The sequence below is a fragment of the Rhincodon typus genome, chromosome 3 (assembly GCF_021869965.1).
Source record: "Rhincodon typus isolate 14 chromosome 3, sRhiTyp1.1, whole genome shotgun sequence".
Classification (NCBI taxonomy): Eukaryota; Metazoa; Chordata; class Chondrichthyes; order Orectolobiformes; family Rhincodontidae; genus Rhincodon; species Rhincodon typus.
The window spans coordinates 98,648,544-98,670,161 of NC_063334.1; the positions used below are offsets into that span (position 1 = coordinate 98,648,544).

At 41.6% G+C, this 21,618-nt stretch overlaps 1 protein-coding gene across 2 annotated transcripts in view; it reads left to right on the top strand.

Annotated features, from left to right (window-relative positions):
- LOC109917596 (proteinase-activated receptor 1-like) overlaps positions 1–17,729 on the top strand; it is a 36,074-nt gene extending 18,345 nt beyond the window's left edge. The window contains exons 1-2 of one of the 2 annotated variants that reach the window (XM_048595373.1): positions 6,883–7,181; positions 16,038–17,729. In XM_048595373.1, the coding sequence (XP_048451330.1) occupies positions 7,115–7,181; positions 16,038–17,182 (1,212 nt within the window). In that variant the 5' untranslated portion in view covers positions 6,883–7,114 and the 3' untranslated portion in view covers positions 17,183–17,729. Of the gene's footprint in view, positions 1–6,882; positions 7,182–16,037 lie in introns of those variants that run through there. The other variant, XM_048595374.1, reaches the window with a different exon arrangement.
- Positions 17,730–21,618: the final 3,889 nt, after the last annotated feature.

The following is a 21,618-nucleotide window of genomic DNA, read 5'->3' on the forward strand; positions in this document are numbered from 1 at the left end:
GATAGCATTTTTGCAGGAAGGTGGGTGGGAGGAGGAGTATTCTAACCATCTTTCTTTTCTTAAGGTACTTTCACTTGCTTTCAGGAGGCACAGAACAATTAGTTCAGAACTTGTAAAGTCTCTGACTTAATGGTTAAAAGCAAAAGCTTACGGAAACTGGACTTCTTCAGGCTTCAGGTGTTTTATCCTGCAGAATCAAGGACACCATCTTCTCTTCTGGCTATCTTATTTGCACCCACAAGCTGTTCTGCTACCTGGGAACCAATCATATAGTTTTTGGCAGGCAGAAAGCCTTTGTCATTGATAGTGGGAACTGCAGATGCTGGAGAATCTGAGATAACAAGTTGTAGAGTTGGATGAACACAGCAGGCCAAGCAGCATCAGAGGAGCAGGAAGGCTGACGTTTCGGGCCTAGACCCTTCATCAGAAATGGGGGAGGGGAAGGAGGTTCTGAAATAAATAGGGAGAGAGGGGGAGGCAGATAGAAGATGGATAGAGGAGAAGATAGGTGGAGAGGAGACAGACCGGTCAAAAAGGCGGGGATGGAGCCAGTAAAGGTGAGTGTAGGTGGGGAGGTAGAGAGGAAACAGGTCTGTCCAGGGAGGACGGACAGGTCAAGGGGGCGGGATGAGGTTAGTAGGTAGGAAATGGGGGTGGGGCTTGAGGTGGGAGGAGGGGATAGGTGGGAGGAAGGACAGGTTAGGGAGGCGGGGACGAGATGGGCTGGTTTTGGGATGCGGTACGGGGAGGGGAGATTTTGAAGCTTGTGAAGTCGACGTTTCGGGCCTCGACCCTGCTCCTCTGATGCTGCTTGGCCTGCTGTGTTCATCCAGCTCTACACCTTGTTATCCCAAGCCTTTGACATTGACAACTAATCATCACCCATAGACAAATCAGCTCCTAATTTAAACTTTAACTCCTGTATAAAGCTTACCTACACACACATGCAGGGAGACACAGATAGACATAAACAAAAATGATGTTATAAATAGATGGAAACATTAGATTGTGGGTTTGGGAGGTTTTGTTGAAGTAGCCTTGTTATATGTTTTATATGGCATGCACCTCTGCCACTATACACTAGTGATTGAGGGACGGAATGTTTAAGATACTCAGTGGAGTGTTGATCACACAGACTGCTTTGTCCTAGCAAGTATATTGAGATTCACTGGAGATGCACTCATTCAAGCAAATGGAGATATTCCAGTAAACTCCTGACTTGTGCTTTTTCAATAGTGGACAGACGTTGGAAAGTCTAGAGATGAGTAATACATCTCAGAATTCCCAAACTTGAGTTGAATTTACAATTACAATATTTTTATGGCTATATGTAGAATTTGGTTAATGTGACTTCCACAACATTAATATTGGAGATTCAGTGATGCTATTGAAAGTCAAGGAGAAGTTTTTACATTCTCTCTTGTTGGAGATGGTCATTGTTTGGTTCTTGTTTGGCACTGATTTTGTTTGTCATTTGTCAGCCTAAGCCTGAAAGTTGTCTGGTGTAACGGGGAGCAAATTCTTAGAATCATAGAATTTTATAGTACAGAAGCAAATCATTTGGCCCTCCATGTCCGTACCAACTCCTGAAAGGGCTATATAGCTGGTCCCATTCTCCAACCCTATCTCCACAGCCTCTAAATTTATCACTTTCAAATATATGTATCTGACTCAGTTTTAAAACCTTCTCTAGAATCTGCCTCCACCACTCTCCCATGCAGCGCGTTCCAAATCCAAACAACTCTCTGAGTAGAGAAGTTTCTCCTCATCTCACTCCTAGCTCTCTTGCTGACAATCTTGACAATTAGAGGAAACAGAAAGTCCTTCTTTACCCTGTGAAAATTGTTCATCATTCTGAAATCCGAACAAAGTTACCTCTTAACCTTCTTTGCTCCAAGCAGAATAAGCCCAATTTCTTTAATCTTTCCTTGTATCTAAAGTCACCATTCCTGTTATCATTCCAGTAAATTTCCTTTACACTCTGTCCAAAGCTTTAACATCCTTCTTTAAAGAAAATGCCCAGAACTGAACACAATACTTCAAACATGGTCTGACCAACGATTTGTAGAAGTGGAGCATCATTTCCTTGCTTTTATACTTTACACTTCTATTTATAAACACAAGCAAACTATAAACCTTCTTAAGAACTTGCCTGGCTAACTTTAGAGAATTACGCACTTGAACCCTGAGGGCCCTCTGCTCCTGTACTCTCCTCAAGGTTATACCATTGAGCCTGGATTGTCTCTCCCATGTTTTTTCTACCAAAATGCATTACTTCACATTTCTCTGCATTGAAATTCATCTGCCAGACATCTGCCTATTTGGCCAACCTGTCAATGTCAATTCTTCTGTGATATTTCCCTATAATGCTTTGGAAATCTCTATTACTATTTAAAGTTTTTGAGAAGATTTGTAACTCAGGTTGTGGATCAGGTTGTAGACATGCTTGATGAGCTGGTGGCTTTGGTTGCAAACGTTTCATCATTCTGTTAGGTAACATCGTCAGTGCGCCTCCGGTGAAGCATTGGTGTTATTTATATGCCTCGGATTGCTGGGTGGTTGGCATCACTTCCAGTTTTGTTTCTCAGTGGTTTGTAGATCCGTGAGTGGAGAAAATAGCCTTGTTATTGAGCATTAGCAGTGGCACAGTTCGAGGCAGTGATGGAATCCGAAGTACAGTTTTACAGTAGCCTCTTTTATACACAGTTTTTACATACATTAAAATTTTAGCACTATGGTGTCATATAGTTGTATCTATTGTACACAAGTTTGCATGACATCTGTCCTGGGGAAGCAGGAGATAGTTTAAGCATTTGCTAAATGCTAGCTGTTACTCCTGACGGGATTAGAATGTCTGTCCAGTCTGAACTTGCATAATTAAGAGGTGTTAGTCATTTTGTTTTTAAAGTTAGTAATGTTAGCAAAATCCCTAGAACTATATGATCTAAATAAGTGAAAAATTATGTGTACTAAATTAAAATATAGAGGATACAAAACTGATCTCCCACAGCTGGGTCGTGAGATTTCATCTACTATTGTAGGTTTTTGACAGCTCTTACACAATCATTCATGCAGTTTCATGGAAGGGTTGCTTTGATAGTAAGTTTCTTAAAGGGGGTAGTGGCCCTATTTTAATATGTATTTAAAAAGTATAAATCCATACATTAGTACAAGACAGTAGTCCTAATAAAAGTTAGAAATAGGTAGTACAATGTTAAAGAAATAGGTAGTGTATAAGGAAATTTCAAAGAGATAAAATGCAGCAGACTGTAGGGACATGCTGGTGGAGAAAACTGTTTGATGTCCTGCAACCTATTCAGGTCCTGAGAGATGGTTACGAAGGGCTAATTAATATTATAATCTTTCCATAGTTTTGAGTGAGTTATGGAGATACGACGGCTGGGATGGCATTGTTCTGAACAGGTTACAGTATTAACACTTATTCAGGGGTAGAGATAACAAGGTGTAGAGCTGAATGAACACAGCAGGCCAGGCAGCATCAGAGGAGCAGGAAAGCTAACGTTTCGAGTCTGGACCCTTCTTCAGAAATGGGTAGCCTTTGATACAGAAACAGGTCTAAGTGCTGCTTGCAGCATGGGGCTGATAAGAATTGAAAGGTGTAAAGAAACAAATGGGTTGGCAGCCTAGGAAGGGATGGTTAATTTAGTTTATCTTGTAAGAGTAAAATGTACTACAAAATATGGTTTTATGAATGAATGAAAGGAAACACGATAGAGTAAACATAAAGCGCTTGTGAGTGAGTTGGTAAAGAGAATCATAATACAATATCTCGCACATGGACAAAACAAATGCTTAAAGCATAAGCTAAAGTATTAACATGTTTTAATATTTATTTATCAGTAATATTTTGTTGTATATAGTTAATATTACAATACTGTATCAATACCTGACATTTGAGGATTGGTGTGAGCTGAAAATGTACCCACAGTCTTGGTCTTAATAACCTGTTTCCATAAGGTACTGGATGGCCTCTGGCTGATTAATATATGCCTGGACATTCCTACTCTTGTGTGAAACAGGTATAACTGCTTCATTGTGAGTGCTGTGATCCATTTAATCCCAATCTTACAAATTCTCACCATCAGTTGGACTACCCATTTCCGCAGTTGAGCACCAGTGCTGTTCTTTTCAGGTCATCCACTGGAATTGGCAGAAGATTCATGGAAATCCTGGAGAGAAAGTATAAACCTCTCTTCATAGTTTCCATATGCTTTACCTTCAGGTAACAGTGGATAATCAGGAGAACTTATAGACTCATACAGCACGGAAGCAGACCCTTCGGTCTAACCAATCCATTGCCAACTATAATCCCAAACTAAACTAGTCCCACCTTCCTGCACTTGTTACGTATCCCTCCAAACATTTCTTATTCATGTGCTTATCCAAATGTCTTTTAAATGTTGTAACTGTACCTGCATCCACAACTCTGGAAGTTCATTCCACATACGAATCACTCTGTGTTTAAAAAAAAAAAAAAAAATTGTCCCTTATGACTTTTTAAAATCTTTCTGCTCTCCCTTTAAAAATATGCCCCCTAGATTTAAACTCCCCCCATCCTTGGGAAAAGATGCCTGCCATTCAACTCATCTGCACCCCTCATGATTTTATCCACCTCGAAATGGTCACCCCTCAACCTCTTACGTTCCAGTAAAATAAGTCCCAGCCTATCCAGGCCCAATCCCCTCTGGTACAAAGCTTTCAAACATGTTGCATGTCCCCACATCATTAGTTTGTGGTTCTGTATTGCTAGTTTAGTGACATTACCACCACACCACTGCCTCCCATTAATTCCTCAGTCACCTCACTCAAAAAACAGATGAAAATGCTGGCCTTTTTCTTTCAGCTATAACTGAGCTTTTAAGAACATAGTAGCTAGTTCATAGCCTCTCTGGCCCTGAAAAACCAACATTTACAAATATGGAACCATATTCCCCCCCCAAAAAATTAAAGTTGCAAATTTTTCAAAAAAATTTTCCCTATTTTGCTATCTTTATGTCTTTCTTATAACTCCATGTGTATGATTGAGCTTTACATCACTTCTTGTTCAATTATTTAAACATAATTTGTGTTTCCTGCTTCTTACTTCTTGCCCTGCAGTCTGCATGTCTCAGTGCATTCTTTATTATGTTTGGTTGAAAATTTCCTTTTCCTGCTGATAGATGTCACAAATCCCTTGAAGAGGACATTGACTTTAAACAGATCCGTGTGCCTGCATGTCTCCAAATCTTGCTAAAAGTCTGAATTTCTACTCTGGTGCAAGAAGACAGCACACATGACTGCAGTCACCACTCACAGCAATATCAGGGTCACCGATCTTCAATAGATACCTGTTAAAGGAGTAGAAAACATGTTCAATTGAGTAAGCACTTACATTGTACCTCAGGGCCTAGACTGCCATGAATTCTGCAACTTCATTGATTTATGAAATTCAAAACTCTTTCCATTTGTTTTCAGGAAAAGGAGATTAAACAAACATTTATGCCACAGAACAAGCATGACTCATCTTTTTTAAACTAATGTACAGGATGTGGCTTCACTAATTAGGCCAACATTCATTGCCCACCCCCAATTCCCTCTGAGAGGGTGATCACGAACTGCCTTCCTGAACAGCGGCACTCCATGTGATGTACGAGGTCCCCTGTTCGAACTGAGTAAGGAAACCATCGAATGGAATGCGAATTGAGGGTCATGGTCATTTTAATAGCCAATGGAAGTGCCATTCTTAGTGTGCAGTTGAGTTGCAAGTCTTGTCACAGCAGCTCTGTGACTATTTCCCTGGTAAACTGAATGGCAATGTTGCAATGCAACATTTAGAACAAGCTTGGACCTACATGGTATTGCATATGGTTAACCCCCTGCTTTAAAGGAGCACTGAAAGAATGTGCATCTGCTGCAAGTATGCAGTTTTAGGGAATCCAGACATGGGAAAACCTATCTGGGTTTATGCCATTTTGAAATTGCAGATGTTAGCACACAGCATGTATTGTCTGGGGAAGGATTATTGCAGGATTCACCCTTAAGTCCACAGGAGCATGTTGGCATTGAGTCCCTCCATCCTATTCTCACTGTGGGAGCCCCTGCACCCCAAGGATGTAATGGTTCAAGATGGCAGCTCACCATCACCTTCTCCAAGGCAATTAGAGATGGGCAATAAATGCTGACCCAGCTATTGATGTCCAGTTCCCCTAAATGGTTAGAAAAAACTCATACCAGCTTAACCCTTTTCTCCCTCAAAATTAAACACTAGGATGGGCAGTTTGCCACTGCTGGGGTGGTCTCTCATGATGAATGTGGTCTGGTCACTATATACCTGACTGTGATGGGCTAGTTATTTTTTAACCTACCTGATCAGAGTTGTTACGACACACCACTGGAGCAGGTGGGACTTGGACTGGTTCAGAGGTAGGGAGACAGTAGGAACTGCAGATGCTGGAGAATCTGAGATAACAAGGTGTAGAACTGGATGAACACAGCCGTCCAAGCAGCGTCAGAGGAGCAGGAAAGTTGACGTTTCGGGCCGAGACCCTTCTTCAGAAAGACCCGAAATGTCAGCTTTCCTGCTCCTCTGATGCTGCTTGGCCTGCTGTGTTCATCCAGCTCTACACCCTGTTATCTCAGAGGTAGGGCTACTGCCATTTCACTATAGAAGCCCTTTGGGATGAGCCATACTTGGCAATGTAAGGATTTTATCAAACATGTTACAGTTATTGAAGCGGAGCATCTGTTGGAATTTAACAATACAATAAAGAAAACATGCATTTATAATCTTTTGTTTCCTTTGGGATCATACTATGGGATAGCTCACTGGGAGAGCTAGGCATGATCCCTTTAAGAACGCTCCTCAATTACCACTCGATTTAGCCCTGCCCCAGGAAGTGCGGGAATATCCCACAATTGCAATTCGGAGTGGAAAAGTTTCAAGTTGATTCTCGCCTGACATACTTCGGACACTGAAGGACTTACTCATCTCACAGAGAGGGGAGACCGGTGCTGGAGGCTCGGAAAGAGGCGGCTGTAGACTCCGGAGGTGATCTAACCTGAGCCAGGTTCCGGATTGTACAGAGAACAGCAGCAACTTCCACTCGGGCTGGGGATGGGCTGGACAGTTCGGCTTGTGTTGTGTGTCGCCCTGCTCCCCACCATCTCAGCTCTCCACACTGGTAAGAAATCAGTCTGAGGAGAGGGGAACAGGGGATGGGAACAGGGTCAGGATGTGTCTGGTATTTCAGCACAGTTAATGGGACAGAAAACCAGAATCAGATTAGCTCCAAGTTAGTCCTCTGTATTCAGCAGAGTGCAGTCTATTGACCAGAACCAGCCGCTCCCTTTGTGGGGAATATGTTATCTCACGCTTTATATTTTCTTCCGCGTACGATATCAAAGACAACAGATTGAACATGACCCTTTATTCCAGTATCACAGTCCCAGTTCATTTTAACACAAGAAAGTTTAAGGTAACCCGGACTTTCTAATTAGTTTATGCTCGTGCTGTGTACTGGGGGTGCGAGACCACATTTAAAAGATGTTAAAAATCATCGATTTTTGTTTTTACGCTGTAACCTCGGGCAACATTAGCCTTTCATAAGATAACAAGGTGTGGAGCTGGAGGAACACAGCAGGAAAGCTGACGTTTTGGGTCTGAACCCTTTCACCCGTTTATTTGCGAGAATGGGCAATTAGAAATACAGACAAAAACAAGCACGAGAATTTACAAATTCAAATTGGAGTCAAATCTTCAACTAAACTGCCTCAGTTGAATCACATGATACCCGAGGGGGAAAGAGGGCATAAGTAGTGGGTATCACACTGGAATATAGACCTGAAATACTGAAATAACTCCACAGAGGCAGGTATCCAGTCACCAAGGTCACTCTTTGTTTACAAGTGCATAGTACTTGACACAGGCTTTCACAGAGTGAACAGGACCTCTGACACTCCTCTTACATCTGTCAGCCAGGGCTCCCTGATTGGACCAGATCAACAGCCCCTATCAGGGATCTCATATTCTATGTGATCCGCCTAACTGACCTTGTTACAATCACTACAGGTACCAGATCTGAATGAAATGTATGAATTTCTGGTGGAAGGTGGTATATGATGTTGCTTATGATGTTTTACATTGCTAACTTTCAAAGCTTTTCCAAATGTAATTGATAACACAGTATTCCTCTACTGAACTCCGACTCAGAGAAAGCACTTGGACCCTTCTCTGTTACATTTACTGCTAGTTAAAGGCTTCATAAGGCTTTCCATAAATAAATCTTCTTCTTTTTTGCGGAAAGAAGACTATTCTATTTTCTCTGCTGTCTCTGATTAGCACAGTTTAGGTCAAACAGTTGGCCTGAAATTGTGATAAATAGTTTACTGGAGAGTTCATGGAACACCCAGCAGATTCTCAGACTGCCCTGAACCTTTGGAATTCTCTACCACAGAGGGCTGTGGGAGCTCAGTCTTGGAGTATGCTTACGTTGAGGTTTATAGATTTCTGATTATCAGTAGTTTTCAGTATTATGGGGATTGAGTGGGTAAAAGATATTGAAGTGTTTGATCAGCCATGATCCTATGGATTGGCAGAGCAGACATAATGGGCTGAATGGCCACCTCCTATTCTAATGTTCCTATGTTCTCCCAGCTGTCACCTTTAAAAAGCAGAGAAATAATTCTGGTCTGGTCTGCTGTAGAAGTTCCTGTTTATGGTTATGTTTGATAACATCATTCAGAGCAAAAGGATAATCTCAAAGAATCATGGACATTTTTCAAAGTATTGCATTAACATCATAATGCTCATCAACAGGACTTTAACCAATATTTTCAAGCTAATTTACATGTGATGAGTAGTCACTATTGATAAACATGGGAAGTAAGCAGTGACATCATTACAGTAAACTCGTGATGAAACCTTGCACAAACCAGGACCATATTTCCTGGAATTTCAAGGAATTAAGGGCTGATTTGATCAAAGTTTTCAAAGGGTTCACAGAAACTGGTAAGTTAGAAAGAGAGAAACTATTTCCATTAGTCAAGGGCTTAAAATTAGAGCCAGTCCTTTTGGGACTAAAATTAGGGGGGTGGGTGGGGGGGGGGGGGGGGGGGGGGGTGGGTGGGGGGGGCGGGGGGGGGGGGGGGGGGGTGGGAAATCCCTCACACAATGTTCAGAACTTTCTTTTGTAAAAGACAATTGCTGCTGAGTGCATTGTTAATTTCAAACTTTAGTTTGATAAATTTCTGTTAACCAAAAGTATTTGTACATTTCAGAGTTATAAAGTAATGGGGTATAGAATTAGTGGTAGTTGTCTTTTCCCTGGGATGGGGGATTTCAAGACCAGGGGAAGGGAGAGAGATTTTAAAAAGACATGAGGGGCAAATTTTTTACACAGAAGGTGAGTCGCATGTGAAATGAACTTCCTGAGGAAGTGGTGGATGTGGGTACAATTACAGCATTTGCAAGATGTGTTGGATAAGTGCATGAATAGGAAAGGTTTGGAGGGATATGGTCCAGGAGCAGACAGGCAGGACTAGTTTAGTTTGAGGTTATGTTCAGCATGGACTGGTTGGACCGAAGGGTCAGTTCCCGTGCTGTATGACTCTGACTGTATTTGGGGGCAAAAAGGGATAGAAGAAATTAGACCAAGCATAATCTCACAGAATGGTGGAACAGACTCATGCGGCTAAATAGCCTCTTGCAGTCCCATTTGTGCCAGCAAGGTGCTGTGACTGCATTAGGATAAATACTCTTTCATTTATTTTAGTGGTGATGGCTGTTCCCAACACTGCAGAATTCCCTTCTTTTCCCTGGTTATCACTGTACCGTGTTTTATATTTACAGGGAGGCACATATGTCACTTGGTTTGACACTTTATCTAGAAGTGGCAACTTTGATAATGCAGCAGTCCATCAGCACTACATTGAAGTGATGTAGATTCCAAGGTCAAAACTTGAAATGGGTGGTGAGAAACCTTCTAGCAAGAATGCTCCAATCTCCTGAATTAATCTTGACAGCACAAGAGGCATTAAATGCATTGTAAAAACCAAAAGAACTGCGGATGTTTTTGTTCCTGATTTACAGCAAAGTTGCTGGAAAAGCTCAGCAGGTCTGGCAGCATCTGTGAAGGAGAAAACAGAGTTAACGTTTCGGGTCCAGTGACCCTTTCTCAGAACTGATGGTGGCTGGGAAAACGTCAGTTTATATGCAGAAAATAGGGAGATGGGTGAGGTAGGGAGTAAACGATAGGATGGAATCCTAAGAGAGAAAGACAGTTGGACAGACAAAGGAGTTGCTAACGATCAGGCTGGGAGGGTGAATAGTTGTTAATGGGGACTGTTAGTGACTAACAACGGGGGGTGTATAATGGCAGGCTATGTGGTAACAAGACCTGGTGTGTGGGGTAGGGGTGCAGATACATGGGAGAGTTTAGGCCCTAAAACTATTGAACTCAATATTGAGTCCGGAGGGCTGCAGGGTTCCCAAGCAGAAAATGAGGTGTTGTTCCATTGTGGGTGACACATCAACTGGAGCTATTCACTTTCCCTGTCCTTTGTCTTTTGGTAGCCCTCTTCAAATAATTGGACAATTCTATTTCATTCACTCAGGAATAGATGGCCAAATCCTAATTGTTTTAAATGTAAAATCATTACAACCACTCCCTGCATTTACATAAAAATTGTTTTGGTCATGATTATTCACAGTTTGGAAGCTGTCTGTCAACAGTTGCCATGATATATTGCACAGTTGCATGTTCATGCAAGTTGTATCAGTGCTTAGCAAGAAATTATTTAGTAAAATATTTAAGTTTGCATATTAGGCACTTTGGCCTATCTTGTCTCACTCCTGAGACTTACTTGAAATATTGTGACCTTTGTCAGAATAGATGAATGGTATCAACATTTAGAAAAATAGTGAAGAATTGTAAGATCTGTATGGAAAGGAAATTTTCGATGTTTGGAGTGTTCATGATGAAGCAACAGCCATTTAATGTAGTCACGAAGAAAGTGAGGAGACAGGAATTTTTGTTTTCTGCAAGATTGTAAGAGTCCAGAGCAGGGATAGAGACCAATGCATCTTTTGAGAGCTGGGCAGATAAATATTGGAAGTGGCCGCTAATACAGGGCTACAGGAAGAGAATGGAACAGGGGGATTAATTTTGGATTGCAGTAGCAAGCTTCTAAATGTCACTTCAAGAACTGAGCTGAAAAGATTCAACAAGTAAGGAGAATGTGACATTTTAAAATACATTACAACTAATGGTAAGGAACTTTGAAAAATACCTGGATGTAAAAAAAATTTATTAATTCACAGTTTTAATTATTATTTCTTTATTAATTTCTTTTCTTGACGGAAGACAAACTGCCAACTTTATCTGATCTGGCCTACATGTGACTCCAGACCACACAGCAATGTGGTTGGCTCTTTACTGTCATCTGAAATGATCTAGCAACCCATTCAGTTGTATCTGCTGCTAAAAGGTCTTAGAAAAGGAATGAAACTAGAACGGTTTCCTGACATCGAATAAGGCAATGGAAACAACAGCATTTCTGAAGAAGGGTCTAGGCCCGAAACGTCAGCTTTCCTGCTCCTATGATGCTGCTTGGCCTGCTGTGTTCATCCAGCTCTACACCTTGTTAGCAAGTAAACACATCCCTGTTGACCCTAGAAAGTCCCCATAACTAATTCCAATGATCTTGTGCCAAAATTGGGAGAGCAGTCCCACAAATTGGTTGAGCAAAAGCCTGACGTAGTCATTCATATGGAGGAGACTTAGACACGACAAACCTGACAACACCATCACCAACCCTGGATATGACCAATCCCACTGACAGACTCAGCAGAAGTGGAAGTACAGTGGTATACAGTCAGGAGGGGGTTACCTTTGGAGTACTCAACATTGACTCTGGATCCCATGAAGCCTTATGGCTTCAGGTCAGACATGGACAAGGAAACCTCCCACTGATTACTATGTACCGTCCTCCCTTGGCTGATGAATTGGTACTCCATGCTGAACGACACTTGGAGGAAGTACTGAGGGTGTCAAGGGCATAAAATGTACTCATGAAGGAGGGACTTTAATGTCAATCACCAAGAATAGCTGTACAGCACTACTGTTAACTTAGCTGGCGCAGTCCTAAACCTTTCTACTCAATGACTGGGTCTGTGACTAGTGACAAAGGAACCAACAAGAGGGAAAGCATAGGAAAGGGGAGCAGGAGTAGGTCATTTGGTCCTTTGAATCTGCTCTGCTATTCAATGGGATCTTGATTGGTCATCCAACTCAGTACCCTCTTCCCACTTTCACCCCATACGCTTTCATCCCTTTAGTCTAAATACTAAATTCTAGCTTCTTGAAAAATTCAATGATTTAGCAGCAAATTCTATAGGCTCACCACTCTCTAGGTGAAGAACTTTCACTAAATCCTCACCAATCTGCTTTCCACAGATGCACCTTCCATGACAATATCAATAAGAGTAATCACTGTTCTTGTGGAGATGATCTTTACTTTGAGGATGTTCTCCATCATGTTAGGTGACACCATCACCAGGCTAAATGGCATACACTTTGAACAGATGCAGCAATTCAAGATCTAGCATCACAATAAAGTGGATGAATTAGTTGCACAAACAGATACAAATTGATACAAGGTAGTCGGGATTTCAGAAATGTGGCTGCTGGGTGATCAGGGATGAGAACTAAATATCTGGGAGTATTCAGTTTTTTGAAGGACAGACAAGGAAGACAAGGAGATAGCATTGCTGGTTAAGGAGGACATTAATACAATAATGAGGAAGGATATTAGCTCAGGTGATGTGGATTCTGTATGGATAGAGTTTAGAAACATCAAAGGGTAGAAAATGATAGCAGGGATTCTATGTAGATCCTCAAACTATAGTGGTAATGTTGGGGAAGGGATTAAACAGGATATTAGAGGTGCAGGCAATAAAGGTACAGCTGTAATTATGGATGACTTTAATCTGCATATAGATTGGACAAAAGAAACTGGTAACAATATCATAGGGGAGGAGTCCATGGAGAGTGTACAAGTTGGTTTTCTGGATCAAGATATTGAGGAACCAATTAGAGGACAGGCCACCCTAGACTGTGCATTGTGTAATGAGAGAGCAATAATGGGCAATCTAGCAGTGTAAGGGCCCCTTGGGGAAGAGTGACTGTAATATGATAGAATTCTCCATTAGGATGGAGAGTGACGTGGTTGATTCTGAGACTGGGTTCCAGAATCTAAATAGAAGAAACTACAATGAGATGCAAGCTGGCTATGATAGATTAGGGAATGTTACTTAAAGGATGACAGTGGATAGGCAACGGCAAACAGTTTAAGATCGCATGCAGAAACTGCAACAAATTTTTGATTCCTGTCAGGCACAAAAATAAAATGGAAAAGGTTGCCCATCCATGGCTAACAAAAGAAATTAGAGATAGTATTCGATCCAAGGAAGGGGCATGCTAATTGGCCAAACAAAGGTAACAATCCTTAGGATTTCAGCAATGGAGTACAAAGGGATTGATTAAGAGGGGAGAAACAGAGGACCCAGCGTAAGTTTGTGGGGAACATGCAAACTGATTGTAAAAGCATCTACAGGTATGTGAAAATAAAAAAAAATTAGCAAAGACAAATATAGGTCCCTTGCAATCAGAAACAGTAAGTTACAATGTTGAACAAATGGATGGAATACTAATTAAGTACATATATTGGTTCTGCCTTCACAAAGGAGGACACAAGTAACATCCCAAAAATATTGGGGAACACAGGGTTTAGTGAGAGGGAGGAATTGAAGGAAATCAGTATTAGTAGGGAAATGATGTTGGGGAAATTGATGGGATTAGGGGCCGATCCCCATAATCAACATCTGAGAGTACTTAAGGAGGTGGTCCTAGAAATAATGGATGCATTGGTGATCATCTTTCAAAATTCTACATTGACTCTGAAACAGTTCCCATGAATTGGAGAGTAGTTAATGTAACCCCACTATTTTAAAAAAGGAAATAGATAGGAAAGAGGGAATTGTAGACAAGTTGTAGACAATTGTAGACAAGCCTAACATCAGTACGAAAGAAAATGCTAGACTCCATTGCAGAAGATTTAATAGCAGAGCACATGAGAAAAAGAGGTAAGATTTGACAAAGTCACCATGGATTTACAATAGGGTTGATAAGGGGTAACCAGTAGATGTGGTTTACTAGGACCTCCAATAGCTGTTTAGTAAGGTCCCACGTAAGAGATTAGCATGTAAACCTGAAGACCTTGGGATTGGGGATAGTGTGCTGACATAAATAGAGAACTGGTTGGCAGACAGGAAACAAAGAGTAGGGATAAATGGGTTACTTTCTGAGTGAGAACCAGTGACTGGTGGGGTAGCACAGTGATCAATGCCAGCTAGTCACAAGGTAGTTTAATAATTTTAGATGAGGGAAATAAATACAATATCTCCAAGTTTGCACATAACATAAAGTCGGGTGGGAGGATAAGCTGTGAGGAGAATGCAGATATACTTCAGTGTGATTTACCTGAAATGATGTGTCAGCCTAGTGAAGCTGCAAAACAGAAAGTTATTGTACAGGTACAATGAGCAATTAAACACAGAAAGATAGAAATTTGTGGGAGAAGTAGACATTTCAGCCCTTTGAGCCTGCTCGGCCATTCAGTAGGGTCATGGCTAATCATCGAACTCAGTACCCTCTTCTCATTTTCTCCCCATACCCTTTGATCCCTTTTAGCCCTGAAAACTATATCTAACACCTTTTTTAAACATTCGGTGTTTTTGCCTCATCTGCTTTCTGTGGCAGAGAATTCCACAAACTCACCATTCTCTAGGTGAAGTAATTTCTTCTCATCTCAGTCTTAAATGGCCTACCCCGTATCCTTAGACTGTGACTCCTGGTTCTGGACTCCCCAGTGATCGGGAACATCCTTCCTGCCTTTACCCTATCTAATCCTATTTTATAGATTTCTATGAAATCCCCCTTTGTTCATTGAAACTCCAGCGAATATGGCACTACCATCCAAGGAATCAGTCTGGCAAACCTTTGCTGCACTCTCTACATAGCCAGAACATTTTTCCTCGAATAAGGAGAGCAAAACTGCACAAAATACTCCATATATGGTCTCATCCTGTGCAATAGCAGCTAGACATCCCTGTTCCTGTACTCAAACTCTCTCACTATGAAGGCCAACGTACCATTTGCCTTCTTCACCGCCTGTTGCACCTGTATGCTTGCTTTCAGCAACTGGTGTACAAGAACATTGTGCTTTCCTCTTTCCCAATCTATCGCCATCCAGATAATAATCTTTCTTCCTATTTTTGCTCCAGTGTAGATAACCTCCTATTTATCCACATCATACTTCACGTGCCATGTATTGCCCATTCGCTGACCTTGTCCGAAGCATCTCTGCATCCTCCTCACAATTCACGCTCCCACCCAGGGGAGGTAGGAAGGTAAATTGTATGCTATCCTTTATTGCAAAAGGTTTGAAGTACTAGAAGGCCTTGCTGTAATTAAATAGGGTGAAACAGTAACCAGAGTACCATGTGTAGTTTTGGTTCCTTATCTTCTTCTTCCATTCTGTGCCCAAAGGTAGGTCCGATTAATAGCACCACAACCTCCACCATGGGCAATGCACATCTAATCCACACTATCATCCATCCAACTGGCCTTCATTCGGCAAGCAAGGAGCCTGAGTTGTTGCTGTAACGTAATGTTTGAATGATGTTGTATCCGGCAGTGATGGTCAAAGCTCCAAATTTTTTTCCATCATAGTCACCGGGAAGTTGGGGTGGGGGGAGGGGGGGGGGTTAGGGTGGTTTGGTGGGGGGGAGGGGACTGGGTGTTGGTGGGGTAAATGCTGTGGGAAAAGGACAAAATGTCAATGTAAAAGTTCATCCCATGATCCTATTGAATGGTAGAGCAAGCATAAGAGGCTATACGATTCTCTCCTGCTCTTTTGTCTTCTTTCTGTCATTAAAGAGTGTTAAATTAAGTGCTTAATAATATTCTCTTATTTTTCAGATAGGAAATCAAGGCATAATGGCAGCAACATAGCCAAAAGCTTTGCTGGTAACACTGGAAATCGGAGGAACATGATCAATGACTCACAGCAGAACATATCAAGACATTTACCGAGATATGGACTTAATGTCACACATCTCCCGCAACCTTCAGTCATCAAAGTGACAGTTTCTGATAGAGCAAAACTATACCTAATGGGTTCCTGGACAACTATAGTGATTCCTTTTGTTTATACCTTTGTTTTTACTGCAAGCTTGCCTCTAAACCTTCTGGCAATCTTAATATTCCTCCTTAAAATGCAATTGACAAAACCAGCCATAATTTACATGATGAATTTGGCATCAGCAGATTTGTTATTTGTGCTGACGTTACCTCTAAAGATCACTTACCATTTTTCTGGCAATGACTGGGGATTTGGCTCTTTCCTCTGCCGATTGGTTACAGGTAGTTTTTATGCTTATATGTACTGTTCAGTGCTGCTGATGATGTGCATCAGTATTGACCGATTTCTGGCTGTGGTCTATCCAATACGATCTGCTACCTGGAGGACCTGGGGGCGTACAGTTGTAATTTGCCTTGTCGTGTGGCTTGTGGCTATTGGTGGTACTATACCACTTTTCCTCACTGAGCAAACAGTGTATGTCACCGAGCTGGGCATTACAACCTGCCATGATGTGCTACCCCTCTCCACACTACAAAGTTACTCCATCTACTATTTTCCCATTTTGTGTTTTCTGCTCTTCGTAATTCCCCTGCTTGTGACTTCATTCTGCTATGGATGTATTATCTCAACCCTTCATTTAGCCAATCAGACAAACCAGTGTGGAAAGTCACGTGCTTATTTTCTTGCTACACTTGTGCTTTCCGTGTTTATTATTTGCTTTACACCAACGAACATCATTTTACTCATACACTATCTTAATTTTTATCATGCACCAAGTGATTCACTCTACTTTGCATATATGCTGTGTGTGTCTATTGGCAGTATGAGCTGTTGCCTTGATCCTTTGATTTATTATTATGCCTCATCAATCTTTAAGAGCCGGTTACAAATTCTCCTTTACCCTATGGAGTCTGATAGTAGTCAAGAAAAACAACAATCAACTCCCAGTCGTTGCAATTACAGTAAAGTTAACATAGATTAATCACATGATGCATACGTGCTAATTTATTTTTGATAATGTTACAAGGTAAAGCTGATTTACGTATAGTATTAGGCAGCTGGAGGAGGTCCAATTAGTCTGTGTTGTTCTTCATATTCTTTCTCTGTGTGTACCTGTGGACATAGCTTTAGAAATATTGCTGAACAAACTTGAGTCTTAATTTGTGGTGCTATTTAACATTGACAAATGTGGGTTACACCTCTATTAAAATCAGACCACATTATCATGAGTAATTCAATTATTGACAGTTGCTGACGTTATTGGCATTTTGCACGTATGCCACAAAGTACTAACCCACAGACTGGACCAAATTAAATTGCTTTCTAAGAAGAGAAGGGAAGATAACCACAGTCTAGTTTCCTAATGATACTGCTTTAAAAGCTGTGGTCACATAAGTTTCATTCTGTTGTGTGTCCTTACTCTGCCTTCCTTTTTAAGTTTGTGATTCATGTGGATTGTAATTCACTCATGAATTTCAATAGCTGCAAAAGTATTTTAAGTATTGTTGAGAATAAACCGTTCCTTTTAATTTGGCTATTCACTGTTGTCTTTACTTGGGGCTGGTTAGCTCAGGTGGCTGGATGATTGGTTAGCAATGCAGAGTGATACTAACAGCATGGGTTCAATTCCTGAACTGGCTGAGATCATCGTGAAGGCCCCAGTTTCTCAACCTTGCCCTTTGTCTGAAGCATGTGATCCTTAGATTAAACCACCATTGTCCTTGAAACTTATAGAACACTGCAAGGCCTAGATAGAGTGGACATGGAAAGGTTTCCACTTGTAGGAGAGACTAGGACCTGAGGGCACAGCCTCAGAGTGAAGGACCAACCCTTTAGAACTGACAATGAGAACAAATTTCTCCAGCCAGAGAATGGTAAATCTGTGGAATTCATTGCCACATAAGACTGTGGAGGCCAAGTCATTGAGTGTATTTAAGACAAAACGAAATAGGTTCTTGATTAGTAAGGGAATAAAAGGTTACAAGGAAAAGGGAGGAGAATGTGGTTGAGAAACATATCAGCCATGGTCAGATGGTGGAGCAGACATGAGGGACTGAATGGTTTAATTTTATTCCTATATCTTACGACTTTAAGGTCTCTCCACTGAGAGAGCTTCCCTATGGTCCTCTGGGATTATGATGAATTTATCTACTCAGAGCCAATTGTGATTCATGTGGATTGTAATTCACTCATGAATTTCAATAGCTGCAAAAGTATTTTAAGTATTGTTGAGATGTTTTCATCTGTTATGGAACATGCCAAGAGTAACTTACAAAGGCTGTGCATCTAAAATATAAAACAGATGCAGACTGTTACCAGAAGTCTATGGTACAATGACCAGGAAGCAGCAACAACACAAACCATACAGGCTGAGAATTACATAATTCAAAAATCTTCTGTTTAGAAAAGGAAAATAAATACCATTTCTACTGGAGTAAGAAAGTGAACTTTGGAGTTAGAGCTTAGTTGGAATGCAAGGAGAAATTTTTTTTTAATGTATTGTTTACAGGTTTTGTTATGTCCACGTACTGATTAAAAGTATGTTGGAAATGATAAATTGAACAAAGTAGGACAGTGAAGACTTTATGCTTTCTTCACCACTGCTTCAATAATGTTATATTTGCCTGTGAGTCTGTAACTTGTGAGATTTATTCTGAAAAGTTTTCAACCTGAAATATTAACACTGTACTTGTCTGAAAATTCCGCTTGACCTGTTCAGTACATCTGCAGATTTGCATCCACAGTATTTCCCTTTTTATGATTTGTTGAGACAGGGAGGTATCTTCCCAGCCCTTGTACAATGTGAGCATGTTGGAAAAATCAGGTGAGCTGCCCTGTGAGAACTTTGTTGAGAGTGAAATGTCACATTTTCCAACCAAGCTTTGAACAACAAGATACAGTTCTCACTAATGAGCAGTAAGAGGCCTATTTACATGGATTATCTCCCAACAGCCTCATCATTACTCAATCTCACCACATCGATAGACATTGACAATTCCTGGTGTGAAGATCAGTGTGGTTACCTGTTGAGTGCAGCTCACAGCTTTCTCCTCTGGTCCTCCAACTTGGACATCTGGTACCAGCATCTCGGAGCATGCTCCTTGAGCATCAACCACATGTAACCCTTGTTCACAGGCCTTGGTATTCAAAACATAGCAGTTTCACAGCGTTATCATGGCCCCTCTCCAATCCAGTTACATTGGTAAGGTTCTGCACTTTAACGCTGTACTTTGGACTGCACTGATGCTTCTCATTGCGCTGTTGCTGCAAGGACACCTAGCTCATGATTTGGACCAGGCTTCATCTCCGGGATCTTCACTTACTCTGTTAGCACTCACTCAACTCGTGTCTGCTTTGAAGCTCATGGCATCCCTGTTTTGCTTAACTTTTGTGTTATTTCCCCTTAGTCAGAGCGAATAGGCTCATTTCTATCAGTTTGACTTTTAGCGCAGACATAAAGCCAGGCAGTTGTCAGCTGTCATCAGTTAGGGGGATGGACACGTTGCTGTACAACAGTATGTCAATCTCACACCTGCAATATGTGCTGGCTGCATATACATCAAACACACCACATGTACTTCAATCAGATGTCCCAAAGTCTAAGGGTAGTGGTTTTCAGTAAAGGCAAGTGGTCTCAAGACAGTATATGAAAAGCAATGTCCAGTATCAGTGCAGGGGTTCGGGCACAGTCAGTCAGCACTTGGGGCAGCCACAGTGAGGATCCTCTTCTCATTAGAAGTGAGGAACTAAATGTTGAACAACCCACCACACATCCTGGCTCCTTTTATCCTATTGTGGGCTTTTTCCCCCTGGAATGAGACAAAGAGAGGCATAGAGTGAGATACAAGTAGCTGCCACAGCTGTTAATGTGGGTGCAGCATTGGGAAAGAAGGTGAGGTGTTCCGAGTGAGTAAGTGAGTAGGAGGTCCAAAGGCCATGCAGGGTGAGTAGTGTGGGGGTTGGTGTGACAGCAAGTGAGGGAAGAAGTTACATGTGACAGTGAGAGTGGTAAAACATGTGCCTTAGTGGGAGATGGGTGCAGTAGCAGTGATAGAGTGAGTGTGAGGTAACAGAAAGATGATGGTACTTACCCTGGCACAACAAAGAAGGTAATTGACCTTACAGTAATATTGCTAGGTGTTCTTCTGGACAGTTGGGACCACACTGACCTAGATGACAACCTTGGACAAGCCTGGCAAGGTGTTGTAGCCTCCTTGGCTTCCTCTGGCAGAAAAAATGATGGGTCTCCTGTGCTCCACTCTGTCCACCAGGGCCCCCAGGTCACTTGTCTGTCAAGTGGCATAGCAATTTCCCCATATCTGCCATGTCCGGGATAAATGCAACAAACTGTGCAGTACCTGGAGTATTGTGTGCAGTTTTGATCCCTTTACTGGAGGAGGGATGTGATTGACTGTGAGGGATTCACTAGATTGATTCCAGAGATGAGAGGTTGGTCTTACGAGAGATTGAGCAGTTTAGGTCTAGAGTCTCTGGATTTAGAATCATGAGATCTAATTGAACTTTGTAAGATGCTAAAGTGGATTGAAAAAGTAGATGGAGAGAGGATGTTTCCTGATGTGGCGTGATCGAGAACAAGTTTTAGGTTAGGGGGAAGCAGATTTATAACAGATATTAGGGGAAATAATTTCTCTGACAGGGTCATGAATCTGTGGACTTCACTGCTCCAGAATTTATTGGATGCTGGGAGACTGAGCAAATTTAAGAAGGAAATATACAGATTTTTAATTAGTAATGGATTGAAACGTTATGGGGAGTGGAAAAGAAAGTGGAGTTGAGGCCGATTTGAAATCAGTCATGATCATATTAAATGGTAGAACAGGCTCGAGGGGCTGAATTGCCCGTTCCTGTTCGTAGTTCTTATGTTATTAGCTCTGGACTGCCAACATTTGACCAGGTCTTTTAAAGATGGCACCAGTGCCAGAATCCTGGGATGCCCTGGCAATGGCAAATATTTCCACCTACATAGAGTGGGAGAATTGGGCGAGCATCAAGCAAGTGGAGTGCCACAGGGACATTGTACATAATAAATGAGGAGAGTTTGGGGTGCTAGCATGAGAAAACCTGCCAGGCCTCATGAAAAAAAAGCCCTGCATGAGACTCAACAAAAATGACACCTAGCAAGTTTCTGCCAAGATTCTGTCCATAATGTTTGACCACACTGCAAAGGTGTAACTTGTTAAAAACAATCTCATGAATTGAATCCTAGTCTAACCTAATTCCAAATTCTGGGAACATAGAATACAGGAGCAGGCCATTTGGCCCTTTGAGCCTGCTCTGCAATTCAATATGATTATCCAACCGAGTACCTTGTTCCCATTCTCTTCTCATATTCTTTGGTCCCTTTAGTCTGACGAATTATATTTATATCCTGACTTGTGCCTCGTATGTAGTGGACAG